This window comes from Rattus norvegicus, chromosome 12 (assembly GCF_021556685.1).
Source record: "Rattus norvegicus strain SHRSP/BbbUtx chromosome 12, alternate assembly SHRSP_T2T, whole genome shotgun sequence".
Lineage (NCBI taxonomy): Eukaryota > Metazoa > Chordata > Mammalia > Rodentia > Muridae > Rattus > Rattus norvegicus.
The window spans coordinates 9,396,653-9,412,409 of NC_141545.1; the positions used below are offsets into that span (position 1 = coordinate 9,396,653).

The 15,757-nt window shown below is 47.2% G+C and overlaps 1 protein-coding gene across 1 annotated transcript in view; it reads left to right on the forward strand.

Moving 5' to 3' along the window:
- The window catches only part of Cers4 (ceramide synthase 4), a 34,946-nt gene extending 21,461 nt beyond the window's left edge, over window positions 1-13,485 (forward strand). Inside the window, 10 exon segments of the mRNA NM_001107117.2 lie at window positions 3,106-3,279; window positions 4,441-4,558; window positions 6,024-6,142; window positions 6,420-6,477; window positions 7,267-7,317; window positions 8,012-8,104; window positions 8,351-8,479; window positions 8,953-9,059; window positions 11,086-11,242; window positions 11,336-13,485. Coding sequence (NP_001100587.1) covers window positions 3,107-3,279; window positions 4,441-4,558; window positions 6,024-6,142; window positions 6,420-6,477; window positions 7,267-7,317; window positions 8,012-8,104; window positions 8,351-8,479; window positions 8,953-9,059; window positions 11,086-11,242; window positions 11,336-11,512 — 1,182 coding nt within the window. The 5' untranslated portion in view covers window position 3,106 and the 3' untranslated portion in view covers window positions 11,513-13,485.
- Window positions 13,486-15,757: the final 2,272 nt, after the last annotated feature.

Consider the following 15,757-nt stretch of genomic DNA (forward strand, 5'->3'; position numbering starts at 1 on the left):
GAATTTAAGCACAGGACAATGAAGGTCAGGCGGGTTTCCAGGCAGCGTGAACCTGCTGGGAAGTGCCTAGGAAGCATAAAACCTGTGGTGATGATGCATACCTTCCATCCCAGAACTGGGCAGGCAGAGGCAGGAGGATTTTGAACTCCAGGACATCCTGGATTACTTAAGGAGACCCTGACTTTGAAAACCAGGGGTGGGGTGGGGTGGAGGTGGCTCACTGGTGAGTGCTTGACTAACATCTGAGGGGCCATAGGACCTATCCCAGCACTGCAAATATACTAGTAATCTTATTATACCAGGTGCCCTTTATCTCAGCACTTGAAGTGGAGGCAACACTGGGTAAGATTTTCTCCTTTAAAGCTAAGCATTGGGATGTGGCTCAGCAGTAGATCATATACTCCTAGCATCCTCCAGTAAGGAGCTGGAATTGTATAGCTCAGCTGTAGAGTCCCTATCTAGATCTGTCAGGAGGGCTGGGCCTGCCTAGGATGCTCTAATAAGAGGCTGGGGGTGGTTGTGGATCTGGGAGTGTGACTCAGTGGTAAAGTCCTATTCTAGAATCCTCCAGTGAGGGGTTAGGGTCATGTCTTAGTGGTAGAGTGCTATCTAGGGCTGGGGTTGTGGCCCAGTAGTAGATTATCTACCTAGAATCCACCAGTGAGGTTCTGGGTCTGTGTCTTATTGGAGAGCATTTGCCTAGCCTGTCCAAGGTTCTGGGTTCCACTCTCAGAACTGGGGGTCTGGAGACCTGGGGGTGGAGCAAGGAGAAGGAAAACATCCACTGCCTTGTGGGTAAAGCATTTGCAAGCAAGTGAGAAGACTTGAATTCTAGTCCCCCAACACTCTCAGAAATGCCTCTGCTACCAACGCTGGGGATTAGAGACAGGAGGATCCTGGGTACTCACTGGGCAGTCAGTCTAGCCAACTTATAAGCTACAGGGAGAGACCCTGTCTCAAAAAATACAGTGGAAAACAATTTAGGAAGATACCTAGTGTCTATCTCTGGGCTCCACATGTATGTGTAGAGCTGCCCACAACACAGAGTCATGCAGAAGCTGCCACATACCAGTGACCCCTCAGTCTTTCTCAAACCACTTCCCTCCCCCAAATCATCACTGACACAGTTACTCATACTCACACCACTCTAGGCATCATTTCAGCCTCCTACTAGGAAGGAACTATTTTGGATCCCATTTACAGATGGGAAAACTGAGTCACAGAGGGAGCAAGGCGTCTACTTCCGAGGTTATGTAATTGGTAAATGACTGAGCCAGCAATTAAACCAAGCAGGATGGAGTATTTATGAGCTGATGAGTCCTCGCCTGTTCCCACGTCCACTCCACTCTAGTCCTCATCATACCCCAGTAAAGTAGGGCTCTGTTGTACTCATTTCTCAGATTGGACCTATGAGATGTGAGGACATGGAGCTGGGTTTCAAAGAGAAAGGCGGAAGCTGAGGAACCCTCGAGTCCTTCATCTTACTTCATCAAGAGTGACTGTTTCGAATCCGAGTCAGGCTGGGGGCAGAGCCAAGATGTAGAATTTAGAGTTTTGTGGCTGGAAAAGGCAGTATTCAGATTCTCCCAGGAGCCTTCAGGGGAGGCCAGCCTGGCACCTTACTTTGAGCCCAGTGAGCTCCGTTTGGAACTACTGACCCATATATAGAACTGCCAGATAAACGGTTTGCAAGAGTAGCCACAGGAAGCCAAAGAGCCTCAGCAGCATAGACTTATTTGGCCTGATTTTGAATTTTATGTTGATAGCATCTTGTGTAGACACAGCGTGTGCTGGTTTGCATGTGAAGTGCTTTTGTGTTTTGAAGAGGGATTAGGGAAGAGGACACCCAGGATTAAACTTGACCTTCCTGTGTTCTAGGCAGGAATTCTACAGAGTGACACCTACAGTTCTCATTATTGATTTGTTATTTCTTTTTTGCCATTGTGAATTTAATTTTTCTTTTTGATTTAGGGTCTTATATAGCCCAGGATGGCTTCAAACTCACTATGCAGCCAAGGGTGGTGACCTTGATCCTCCCATTCCCCAAAACAAAACATAACAAAGATCATACAAGCATATTTCAAATCTCAGTTAAGCGATATCACTACTTTGACAAAACATGTATCAAATACTTTAAGGGGAAAAAAAGATTTATTCTGGGTTACTACTTGAGGAGTGACAGTACATCCTGGTGGGGAGAATGTAAGCAGCTTGAGACATGGTGGCCAGGAAGGAGAAGAAAGCAATAGAAGAAGAGCCCAGCAAGACACAGCCGCAAGGACATGCCTTACCACCTCCAGAGGTTCTTCCTACTTTTTACTGCATCCTCATACTGCGAACCTTCAAGGATTAACCATGGAGTGGGTCAGAACCTTCAGGATCTAACTGTAGAAATGGTTTCTTAGACAAACCAGAAATACTACTTATCTGGCTTTAAAAAAAATTATTTTTATGTGTGCCTTAGTTACTGTTCTGTTGCTGTGATGAAACACTATGGCCAAAACAACTTTTTATAAAAGAGGGTATTTAATAGGAGTTGCTTACAATATCGGCGGGCTCAGTTCATTATCACTAAGTTGGGGAGCATGGCAACAAGCAGGCAGGAATGGCACCGAAGCTGTAGCTGAGAGCTTACATCCTGACCTGCAGGTAGTAGGCAGAAAGATACTGGGCCTGGAGTGGGCTTTGCCAACTCTCAGTGACACACACCTCCTCCAACAAGGCCACCAACTAGGGATCAAACATTTAAAAACATGCGCCTGTGGAGGCATTCTTCAAACCACCATCATGTATACTGGTGCTCTGCCTGCATGTACTTCTGTGTACCACACTGGGTGCATTGCCTATGGGAGTTAGAAGAGGGCATTTGCTCTCTCAGGATTGGAGTTGCAGATGGTCGTTAGCCGCTGTGGGATGTGGGAACTGAATTTTGGTCCTCTGGAAGATCAGCCAGTACTCTCAACCACTGAACCATCTCTCCAGTATTCGCCTTCTGCTGACATTTCCCCAGGTAGAATGCTCTGTGGCTCTGAGGATTCAGCCCCTCCTACTGTACACACCCATTGAGTTGAGTTGAGTTGCACTTACCTGATTGTGTGTCCACAGCATGCTGTTCAGCTTGAATGAGTGGCTGTGGCAGGAGACATACTGGTTACCACCCAATGTCACATGGGCACAGCTGGAGGACCGTGATGGCCTGGTGTTCGCCCACCCTCACCACGTGCTTGCTGCCTTGCCAATTGCACTGGTCCTGGTGGCTATGCGTATCATCTTTGAGAGGTGAGTGCCATTCTGTGACTGGTGAAGCCCTGAATATATATGCACATGTGTGTGCATGCGTGCGTGTATGTGTGTGTGCATGCGTGCACAGCATGTACACACTCATGCAGAGATCAGAGGACATCAAGAAGTCCTTTATCTTAGCACCATCAGATAGGTTCCCTGGATGGGCCTGGAGCTAGGCTAGTCATAGCTAGGCTGGTGGGTAACAAGCCCTAGTGATCCTCTGTCTTTCTCCATCAACCTGCCAGAGTGATGAGGTTATAGGCAAGTATGTGGCCACACCCAAGTTTTTGTATGGGTGCTGGGGATTTGAACTCATGTCCTCAATGCTTGTGTGGTAAATAAATACTCTTACTGAACCATCTCCCCAGAGCCCTCATATACTTCTTCTCTGTCATATACAGCTCTAAGATGTATGTGTGTCATAACTCAATACTTGATGCCAATATATGACGTGGTACTATTATTACTCCCATTTCACAGAAGGAGAAATGGAGACACAGGAAGTTTTAGTAACAGGTCTAAGAATATACAATGTGTAAGATCGGCTGGGCCTGTAAGGAATTCTGGGGAAGCTCAGTTCAGATAGACCTTAAGGAAGAGGTTGACTTCCTTAAAGAGCTCATGTTCAGTCTCCATCAGTAGTCTTGGGGCACCCTCCTGTGGGCAGTGTGAGTACTGGTTAACCAGGTACCTTTTCTGCAGGAGGGATAGTGGGGTATCAGACTTAACAGGTAGCATGCCTAGCCCGTCTCCTGAGGAGCCTGATGCAGAGACCAAGACCAGGTCATCAGGACACAGGTAGTGAGAGGACTTCATTCTGGATGAGGATGGTGAAGGAACCTGGGTTTCCAATGAATTGGCCTGAGCATCTGTCTCCTGAAGACACAGCTAGTGTCTTTTCTTAGGTTTGGTCTGGCACAGTACACAGGCAATCCCTTTGGACCTTGAGGGATGAAGGATGGGAGTGGTGGCAGATAATTGTGCGGTGGCCATGTGGGCCTTTTGGCTCTGGGTTTTCAAACCCTCTTCTCTGATAGATTTGAACCATACATATTGATGAGGCTTGCCTAAGCCTCAGGTTCTCTCACTTTCCTCCTGTTATAGTCAAGTCTCTTTCCTTTGAGTTCTACTGACTTCTGTCTCCCTTACACTCAGATTCGTGGCCTTGCCCCTGAGCCGGTGGATGGGTGTGCAGGATCCAATCAGGAGAAAGATAAAGCCCAACCCAGTGCTGGAGAAATACTTCCTCAGGATGAAGCAGAGACCAGTGGAGGTGAGCCCCATGTCAGGATGGCCACTGCATGGTGATTGCCCTGGGACCCAGGCGTAGAAGTGCTGTGTGTCCCTTATTAGAGGTGGGACAGGGGCCTCTGACATACCCTACACTCAGCTTGAGTCCACAGATTCCCTGATAGGTGAGGCTCTGCTCCTCTGTCTGCAGGTTTGTGAGACCCCACTCCTTCCCACTGTGCAGAGACTAGTGTACCAGTAACATCCTTCTCAGGTTCTGTAGGGCTTGAAACCACTTCTCTCCCAGCATGAGGTCATCCTTCCTAGTCTCAGGTTCCCTAGGTTTTGAAGCCCCATCCCTCATCTCTCTCCTGAAAGCAAAGCCATTCCCCTCATCTCCTGAGTCAAGAGTGTCTGCCCCTTTCAGGCTTCCTGGGTGTGAGGCCCTGCCCTATCTGGTCTCCTTGGGACCTGGGGGAACTTTACTTTCAAGGTCTTGAGTTATGAAATTGTCTCTTCTTAGCCTTCCTGGGACATGAGGCCATGCCTCTCCTGGTTTCCCTGAGATTTGATCCTTCTTAGGGTCCCCAGAGTTTGAAAGTGACGTTCCAGCCTTCCTGGGTAACGAGTCCCTGTACCTCTAGGCTTTTTGGGGATTGTGGTCCTGTTCCTTCCTCCAAGGCTTCTTGGGACATGAGGTCCTACCCCTGTGAGGCTTCCTCAAATTTGAAGCTCTTGTCTCTTAGTCTGGAACATCAACCTTATGATCACTCAACAAACAGATTCTGGGGTCACATTAAGAAGAGTAGGTTGGGGGCTGGAGAGATGGCTCAGTGTTTAAGAGCACTGACTGCTCTTCCAAAGGTCCTGAGTTCAAATCCCAGCAACCACATGGTGGCTCACAACCATCTGTAATGAGATCTGATGCCCTCTTCTGGTGTGTCTGAACAGCTACAGTGTACTTATATATAATAAATAAATAAATCTTAAAAAAAAAAAAGAAGAAGAAGAGTAGGTTTCTTTTCAGTTCTGGGAAGGGACAAGATACTTTTGTTCCAGTGTAGTGGCTGGAGTGTCAGAAGCAGCCCTATGGTTCTGCCTCTATTCTTGTCCTTGGTGTGGCAGCCCTGTTGGCCTGGTATGGGTCAGGCTCTACTGGGTAAGGTGGAAGTGATGGCAGTGTGCCCTGGCTGGGTACTGAATAACTTCTATACAGCAGAGAGCTGAAGGGCTGCCTAGGGTAGTGTCCTACTCTGCTTCTTGTTTCAGTGCAAACACCAAATGCAAGCTGGAGAAGAAAGAGTTAATTTCAACTTAAACTTCAGGTAACAGTCCACTGCTGAGGGAAGTGAAGGCAGGAAGTGAAGTAAATGCCACCTTACCTCTCCTCTCTTTCCTCTGTAGGAAAGATCTTAAGCTTCAGTGGGGAATCAAATGGGATCAGAGACAAAGAGTAGGAAACCAGCATTGGGCCTGTGTAATCCTTCTCCTCATTATTCCCTTCTCAGACCCAGATGGTCCTCCTGGCTTCCCAGTGTGGCCTCACGTTGCGGCAGATTCAACGCTGGTTCAGGAGACGTCGGAACCAGGATCGGCCTTGCCTGTCCAAGAAATTCTGTGAAGCCAGGTAATTGTGGGGTTCAGGGGGAGGTAAGGTCTGTCTGAATGATGAGGCCCCATTCCTCCTAGCCTGCCTGGATGATGAAACCCTGCTTCTCTTAGCCTGTCTGGGTAAGGGGGCATCCCCCTCTTAGCCTCCTAGGTACTTGAGGTCCTTCCCTTCCCAGATTCCCTGAGATATGAGCCACACCACTTTCAGTGTCCCTGTCAGATGAGGCTCTACCTCTGGGTCCTGGACATTGCTCTTTTGGCAGCTGCCTTACTAGCTTCCTCCCCTTCTGCAGCTGGAGGTTTGTCTTCTATCTGTGTTCCTTCGTGGGTGGCACCTCTATCCTCTACCATGTGAGTAAACCTGAGGGTAGAACTGAAGGGACCTACCCCACAAGCACCCACGGGGTGCTTACTGAAGACCTACTGTGCACCAGGAGCTGGTCACCTGCAGTGAATGAATCTGCTGGGGAGGAGTGGGAGGCAGAGCTGAACCAGGGAGGAAAGAGGAGGGCTGAGCTGTGGGAGGAAGGAGCTCTCCTAGGTTTTGTTTTCATTCTCCATTGCTGTAATGACACAGAAATAGCTCAAGGGAGGAAGGATTCATTTCGTATTTTAGCTCATGCTTCCAGGTATAGTCTGTCACAGCAAGGGAGGTAGTCTGAAGGAGAGTCTACATCCCTGATCAGGAGTAGACAGCAAGGAATGCCTGCATGTGAGTGTTCAGCTCTCTCTTTCATCTAGTCTAAGGCCCACCTCAGGAAATAGTACTAACCACATTCAGGACGGTTCTTTCCATCTTAACCCCACTAAGAAAGTCTCTCATATAGGCACACTCACAGACCAACATAATATAGACAAACCTCCATTGACGGCACCTTTCCAGGTGATTCTTAATTTTGTTGGCAATTAAAACCAACTATCAGAGTTAACACTCAGGAGTTGAAGGCAGATGGATCATGATCTTGAGGGCAATATCAGCTATATAGTGAAAAATATAAAATATAAATATAAAATGTAAAAGCAGGGAAGAGTGGAGTTGGTACCTTGAAGGCTGTGGAGGCTTGTCATGGGGAATCCAGATTCAGGGTAGGAGGCTGACTTTTGCCTTTGGAGAGCTTGAGAATCTTTGTTCCTCCATAGGAGTCATGGTTGTGGACACCGGCATTGTGCTGGGAGAATTACCCACATCAGGTGAGTGGCAGGGACTGTGCAGAAGCTCCATTCTTGTGGTCAAGGCAAAAGAGCCATGCTCTCTAGCTGATGAGGCCCAGCCCCAATAATTGCCTGTATGTTGAGGTCCTGCCCTTCTTACCTGCTTGGATTATGAGACTTCTCCCTGCCTACCTGCCTGTGTGAGGAAACCTGACCTTTCATTGCCTGCCTCAGTGCTGAGGGCCCAGCCTTTCTAGTATTCTTGATACTTGAGACTGACTCTCACAGCCTCTCTGGGATGTAAGGCATCATTCCTCTTTAGTCTCCCAGACAGATAAGTTGAGTCCTTGTAACTTTCCACAACTCTTTTGGCTATGATGCCTAGTCTCTCCTGGTCTCCTGGGACTCGAAGGTTTACCTCAAATCCTTGGTCCATGCAGCCCCACATCTTAGGGCCCCCCTGGGTCAAGAGATCCCATTCTTTTCTGACTCTTAGATGTGAGGACACTGTGCTCCCACCTCTATTTTTGGTTCTTTGGAAGAAAGAGGGGTCAAGAGGGAGGAAAATATACCAGGAGCTCCCCTAGACCACTGTTCTTGATTAACTCTAGGGATCGGGAGTGCATGCTTTGCTCAAGTGTCCAGGTTTTGGGCAACCTGGAGAACCTCCGTCCAAGTCTCTTTCAGGTTAGCCTCCACATTTCACAGCTAATCTTCCCTTACTCTGCTGTAGACCCTGAATTTGGCCCTGTCCTGGTGGTACCTCCTGGAGCTGGGCTTCTACATTTCACTGCTAATCACTCTGCCCTTTGACATCAAACGCAAGGTGAGTTATGAGCCAAGAGTCTAGCTGGAGATGTCGGTTCCGTGAGGGAGGGGGATACTTTCCAATTTCTGGGCAGGGCCCGAAGTGGGAAGAGTTGGCCTCAACATTGTACCCTGAGGTGCCCTTGATTCCTCAGAAAGTATGGGGTCCAGAGGCCCTGTGGATCTTCTGAAAAGGTTTGCTTACAGGCATGTGGCCATCCAGCCACAGAGTCTTGTCCTGGTGGTGACCCACTGTCTTCTGCAGGACTTCAAGGAGCAGGTGGCGCACCACTTCGTGACCGTGGGACTGATCGTCTTCTCCTACAGCGTCAACCTCCTCCGCATTGGCTCTGTGGTACTGTTGTTGCATGACTGCTCCGACTACCTGCTGGAGGTGGGTTTGTCTCTGCATTTGCCCTGCCAGCCCTGCTGTTTTCTTGGCTGTGGAGAGGAGGCCCTGCCCTGCTCAACTGGGGTATCTGATGAGACCTTGCCCCTCCTAATCCGCTAAGATGATAATGCCTTGCCCACTCAACCTCTTTGGAAGGTGAAAGCTCAACCCTCCCTATATCGTTTCCCTGTGACATACGTCCTATTCCCTCCTGGTCTCTCTGGGATAGGAAGTCCCCATCTCTGTCTGATTCCTTTATATGAGACCCTGCCCCTCCAAGCCTTCCAGGGACTAGAGGTGCCACTCCCCAGTATCCCTAGAGATGAAATATTCTGTCTTATCCTTTTTAGGTAGGTCTGGACACATGGCTTTACCTCCGTTCACTTGACTTCACCCATAGTTTATCGTCTCCCATGTGATCCACCACTTTCCATAGGTTTGTGGTCCTAAGCCTGTTTCTCTGTTTTTCTCCTCAGGGCTGTAAGATGCTCAACTATGCCCACTTTCAGCGAGGGTGCGATACTCTTTTCATCATCTTCTCCTTAGTCTTCTTCTACACACGCCTCGTATTCTTCCCCACCGAGTAAGTCCTGAGGATTTAGGGAGAGGGTAGGGTGTGTCCAGGATCCTGGCAGGCCTCACCCTTGGTGCCCTACCTCAGTGAACTGGAGGTGTTGGCTGGGAGTTTTGCAGAGTACAACATATGTAAAGGCGGCAGAGAGGTAAGAGAAACAGAAACCTGAGGACAGCACTAGTGTAGTGCAGTCTCAGAACAAGGAAGCGAGAAGAGGACACTGTCTGAGTGCCTGGTTGCTAAGCTTGTCCAGTAAATGTTTTGTTATATTTGTTGAGCCTGGAATGTGTCAGAAAGCGAAGAGATATCAAAGAGAGCAGTGCAGACGACTGCCTCCTGGGTGAGAAAAAGGGTAGATAGCAAACAAGCAGAAAACAAGTTGCAAAGCATCGATAACACTGAAAAGGAAGTAAGACTGGGAGTGTGCAGGAAGCACGTGTATGAGTGGTTGGCCTTCGATGAGTATCTCTCAAGGGACATTTCACTGATAGCATCATATACAGAGAATGAATGGGGCTCACGAGTCATGGATCATAGAGGAAGATGGTCCAGGTGGAGGGAACAGCATGTGCTCTGTGAGGCTAGACTGTTCCAGCATCAGAGAGGAGAAATGAGTCCATATGGTTGCAACAGAGAAAAGGCTAAGATGAATGCAGGTAGGTGACCAGGGCAAGTCATGAAGGATCTTAGGGATGCTATCCAAAGGGAGATAGGAGCCATGGCGAGTTGAGGGGCAGATGCTGGGATGCTGGGACAGATGAACCAGAGCAGGTGAGAGGAGACCAGACTGAAGAGACACCATCAGGTCTGGGAGAAACTTCAGGGGGCATCAGCAGTCCAGTTGCTTTGTGCTGGTTTTGAGCTGTGCTCCTTTGTAGACTTGGGGGAGGCAAATGGCATTCCAGGCTGAGTTTTCTAGGAGGGTGGGGTGTAAATGCAGGCATTGCCAGGTTGTAGGCATTTGCAGCAGGAGGAGGGACAGTGTCACCTGGGGAAAGGTGTGGATACGAGCCAAATCCTGGAGCTCCCTGATGGAGAAGTTATGGAATCCCTAGCAAAGCTCAGTGGTAAAGAGTTTGCCTAGTGCCTGTTAGGTACAGGATAGGTGAGGGGAGAGAGAAGAGGATAGGGAGTGGAAGAGAGAGAAGGAAGGGGGAAAGAATGTAAAGGGGGAAGATGGAGGGAAAGATAGAAGAAAGAAGGTAAAAAGAAAGGGGAGAGGACAAAGAAAAATGGAGAAGAGAAAAGGAAAGAAAAAGAGGATGTGGAAGATGGAGATGGAGGACGGGTATGGGAGAGAAAGAGAAGGAGATGAGTGTGGAGGAAGAGAAAGGGAGATGAGTGGGAGAGGGAAGAAAGGAGGAGGAGGAAGGGATATGAGTGTGGAGGAGGGATGAAGGAGAGGAGGAGGAAGAGGAGAAGGAGGGAGATAGATGTGGAGGAGGGAGAGGCGTGTGCTCCTAGAAAGTGCTAGATTCTAGGGGAAAAGAAACGAAGTAGCAGGGGCAAAGATTGGTCATGGGTGTGTGACTGGATTTTTCTTTCTGGCATATGAAATAGCAGCAGGATTGGTTTTGATGGTAATGGGTGTGTGTAGGAAACGAGCTGTGTGTGACTTTGCTGAAGAAACGGTGTGAGCAGAGCTGCGGTTAAAGACTGTCTGGGGACAGCTGGCAAGAGGGCGGAGGTACAGGGAGAGCCGGTTCAGGAACATTGTTTCTGAATGGCTTCTGGTAGCTCTGTGAGGTGAGTAGTTAGGTCTCAGGTTGATGCGAAGTCATTGTGTATCTAAGGAGAGATGAGTAACCATGGAGGGTCACTGAGAAGGGCCAGTGGGACACTAGGTACTGCCTTGGAGCTTGGAGTTTAGAAAGGCCAGCTGACAAATTGTATGTTCCACTGTCTTAATGTAAGCAGGTGACCATCTAAGGATGGGGGAACCAGGGAGGTTTGGGAGCACAGAGTTCATCCACACAAGTTCATAGAACGAGGAGCTATACCAATTGGTGAAACTCCTTTCTGCCTCCTGCTTTAGGGTCATCTACACTGCTGTGTTTGACTCCATCAAGAACTCAGGCCCCTTCTTTGGCTACTACTTCTTTATTGTGCTCCTGGGGATGCTACAGATTCTTCATGTGTACTGGTTCTGCCTCATCCTGCGCATGATCTGCAGTTTCCTGAGGAAGGGTCAGGTATGGAAGCCTGACAGGGTCAGCTCCCAGGACCCTGCCCTGGCTCATAGTTCCTCGCCCTGTTCTGAGCTCTGGTCCCATCTGTTTTCACAGATGAGAGAGGACATTCGTAGTGATGTGGAAGAATCAGACTCCAGTGATGACGAGGCAGTTTCTGAAGGTCCCCAGCTGAAGAATGGGATGGCTCGAGGGTCTAGAGCAGCCATTACCAATGGCCCCCGGAGCCGGGCAGCAGCTTGCCTGACCAATGGGCACACCCGGGCCACATAGACAACCGCAGATTGACGTTGAGGGGTTGCCTCCAGCATTGTGGATATTTAGATGCTGGACTGGTAACTCTGGGAGACAGGGAGGCCCTACCTTAAAGTAGGAAGAAGACTGGTGATCTGTTTCCCTTCTGTTCTTCTCACTTTATCCCTTTGAACAACTTGACAGAACCTGGGGGAGCAGTGGACTCTGCATCTGGCCAGAGCCACCCCCAGGCTATAGCTTGGGGGCTCTGGGGAGCTTTGGCTCCAAGGACCAATAAAACTTCAACAGCGACGAATTCTCTGCCGCAAAGCTTGAGTTCCCTTCACAGCTCTTCCTCTCCATTACTTACAGTGTTGACAAGATTCCTCACTGCCACATCAGGATTTATGTCCACTCTTGCCGGTATAGCACCACAGCATGAAGATACTCCCTGCTCCTCAGTCAGTGCCTTCAATTTGTTCTCCTTTAGAGTATCCCTCCAGGACATTAGCATTAGCCGATACCGGCTGACTTTTAGGAAAGAGATTATTAAGCTTAGATGCAACCTCTCTCTCTGTCTGCAGTCCAAGCCAGAGGGTAGAGCTGAAACCTGTGGATATCCTTGTAGTCCTTCGCTTAAAGCAACCTGCAGCCCACCCTGGGGTCTTTATACTCCCTTGGGATGGCGGAGAGCTAAGATTTGGTATGAGGTTACTGTCTTCAGGAGTGCTATAGGAAGAGATCCTCCTCCAAGATTGGAGGCTGGGTGACCAGTGTTACTTAACTCAGAAATCAAAGCTAGAGGATCCATGTATGGTTAGACCGTGCCATCTTTGGGAGCAAGAGGAACCTTGTGTCGTGGGAGAAAGAGAGTGGGGAGAAGAGGTCGTCTCAGGGGACTTCCAAAAATAAAGGCTCTTGGTACAAAGAGCAGAGCCTGGCATGGTGACCCATGGCTATCTTTAACATCAGAGAGGAAGAATAGACTGGAAGAACATAGGAACCTGGGATACAAAGCAGGGCCCGGTCTCAAAACAAACAACAGGTGGGCGTGTCAAGGAACAGGTACTCCAGAAGAGAAAACAATCGGAATCCGAGATAGAAACAGCTAAGAAAAGGATGGGAAAAGAATGAGGGGTGACTCTGGGTGCAGAGCAGGTTGGTGAGGTGAGATTCGGATTTTTGTCTTTTGGAGAAATATGGGGAAAAGGAAGAGAAATGTGGCTTCTGTTGAGAGAACAACAGTAGGAGAAACAGAAGTAACACTGGTAGAGTATGCATAGGGACTTGTGAAAGAGACAGGAAGACAAAGCAACTGATAGGGAAGGAAAGGGGGTTGGGAGGGATGAAGAAACAACAACAACACCAAAAAGAACAGAAAGAGGAAAATGGTGTTGATGGTGCATGGATGAGAAAACTGGAAAAGATCGGGAAAGGGTATTTGAGAAGGAAGGCAGAGGGCCATTGACCAGAGTAACAGCTTCTAGAGCACTTGAGGGATGGAAACAAGATGTGGCCACAAGTCTGAAATCACAGTACTCCTGATGCTGAGGCAGAAAGATCCTAGGTTTGAGGCCAGCCTGGGAAGGAGTACCAACCTAAAAAAGCAACAACTGCAACAGGAAATGCGTGGAGGTATACATGGACACAATGGATTTCCGTTTTTCTTTTCTTTTTTCTTTTTAGCTGTGAAGAATAAATCATGATAGTTGCAGAAAAATGGATGCAACTGGAAGCCATGTTTGGTAGAGTAAAACAGTTAGACAAATACTGAATGTTTTTTATGCAAAAATTAGATTCAAATGATAAATGTTTGTGTATATGTGTTTTTTGCATTTGTATGTTTATAGGTCATGAAAATAGAGGGGTCATGGGTCAGGCATGGTGTTACACGCCTTTAATCCTAGCACTTGGGAGGCAGAGGCAGGCAGATCTCTTGAGTTTGAGGCCAGCCTGGTCAACAAAGCAAATCCAGGACAGGGCTGTTACATAGAGAAACCCTATCTTGAAAAAAAACAATAAATGAGAGAAAAAAGGAAGGAAGGAAGGAAGAGTTGAAAAATACAGTCTATGTGACATGGAAACAAAAGAACCAACCAGAAAGGGACAGCATGGAGGACGGGTACAGGAAGAGTAATGAGTGAATGATTCCTGTTTATTAAGATGTCAGGATGAAACCCATTACTTTTTATAAACTTAAAGTGCACATTGGCCTTACTAATAATGTCAGTACAGAGTAATGCTGGATTCCTAAAATAGTAGTTGTGATGGTTAACCTGCACTGTCAGCTTGATGAAATCTAGAATCACCTGGGAGATGGGCCTCTAGGGGATATTTTGATTAAGGTGATTGAAGAGAGAAGACTTGTACACTTGAGTGGCACCATTTCCTGCTAAGAAGAATGTGTATAGCCAAATGTGATTGTTCATATTGATTGAATGGAATATTCTGTATATGCTAAGTCCATTTCCTCTATGGTATATCTTTGGATGACCTGTCTATGTGAAAGTTTAGTATTGGATTCACCTACTAGTATCATATAGGAACCTATTTTCCCATTTGATGTTTGATTTATGAAGTTGGAGCCTCAACACATGGTGTGTTTGGTTTTAGTGCTCTCGATAGAGTATTTTCCATCTTTTGGTTTTTTATCGGGGGTGTGTGTGTTTCTTGGAGATCTCATAGAGTTGGATCTAGTTTTCTTCCCTTAAATATATGAATAGATTTTATTTTCGTTTTATAAGAATTATTTAGTTGCTGGGTGCTGGTGGCGGTGCATGCCTTTACTCCCAGCACTTGGGAGACAGATATAGGTGGATCTCTATGAGTTTGAGGCTAGCATTGTCTATAGAGCTAGGTCTAGGATAGCCAAACAGGGATACCCGAAGAAACCCTGGTTGAAAATTATTTAGAGCTTGAAGTTTATAAGAACATTGAGAGGTTTTATTGCTCCCTTTCCCTGTCATGGGTAAGCCTCTCTCATCACCAACATCTTCCTGTCACAGCGTTGTATGCGGTACAATCCACACTGACCCATCCTCACCCAAAGTCCACACTTCTCATTAGTGTTCCTATTTTCCTCCTTGTTCTTTTATATTTAACGCAGGATTTTATCTGTAGCCCAGGCTACCTTTCAAATTGCCCTCTCAACAGCTTCCCAATGCTGCAGTTGCATGAGAGCACCATGATACCAAACTGGAGTTCATATTTTGTGCCTTACATTTGGTAGATATTGACAGATATGTAATGACCTCACTGAAATACCCTACAGAGTCACTTCACAGCCCCTAGTCCTCTGCACTCTTCTCGTCACCTCTGTCAAGTGGTGACCTTCCACTGTTCTCCATGGAGTTTTTCAGTTTTTAATCCAGTCAACTAGTTTGATCTCTTCATTGTATTACATGTAGATTATCATTGAGAAGTATCTACTGATTTTTCCCACTTTTGTTGGTTGTATTGATTGTTCTTTATATTGTCCCACATTTGTATCTGGTTTACTTTGTTGGCTACAATGGACTCCTCCTGGCTCCCCTTTGTTCAACTCATCTGTTCATGAAATCAGTTCTTTCCTGTGTGGTCTTGTGAATGAAATTTCTTCTGTTGCTTACAGTATTCCTTTAGTGCCTTCTGAAGTACCAGCTTGGTGGCCAGGAACTCCTTCAGTCGTGTTTTTGTTATAATGTCCTGATTTCTTTTTAAATTCAGAAGACCGCTTGGCTTGCAATAGTAGTCTTGACCAGCCAGTATCTGCTTTGGAAACTTGAAATACGTCATTTCATGACTCCTTGGTTCAGGGTTGCTGATGGTACACCAGCGCTTCTCTTTTGTTGTTGTTGTTTTGTTGCTGTTTTTCCTGTACAGCATTTAATACTGCTTCTTTGCTTTGTATCTTTGACATCTTGACTCTAGGATGCCGTGGAGAGGTTCTCTCCTGGTCATGTCTGTTTGGGGTTCTGAATGTGCGTGTGTTTGAATGTTTGTTTCTTCTTCTGGCCTTGGGGAATTTTCTGCCTTAATGTGGTTGAATGGATTTCCTGTACCTTTAGTGTTTACTTCACTAGTCCTGTGGGTTCTTGGGTTTGGTCTTGGACATTGTGGTCATGATCATTTACTTTTTGCTTATTGGTATCTATATGTATTATTTCTCATCCCATCCCCATCCTGACATTCTTTCTTCTGCTTTGAGTCCATTGCCCATGCTTCCCATATGCTTTTTTTAGCTTTGTTTTTTTTTTTTCATCTTCAACCCTTTTGTCCCTTCTCTTCTCAAGTTTCATTGCTTAA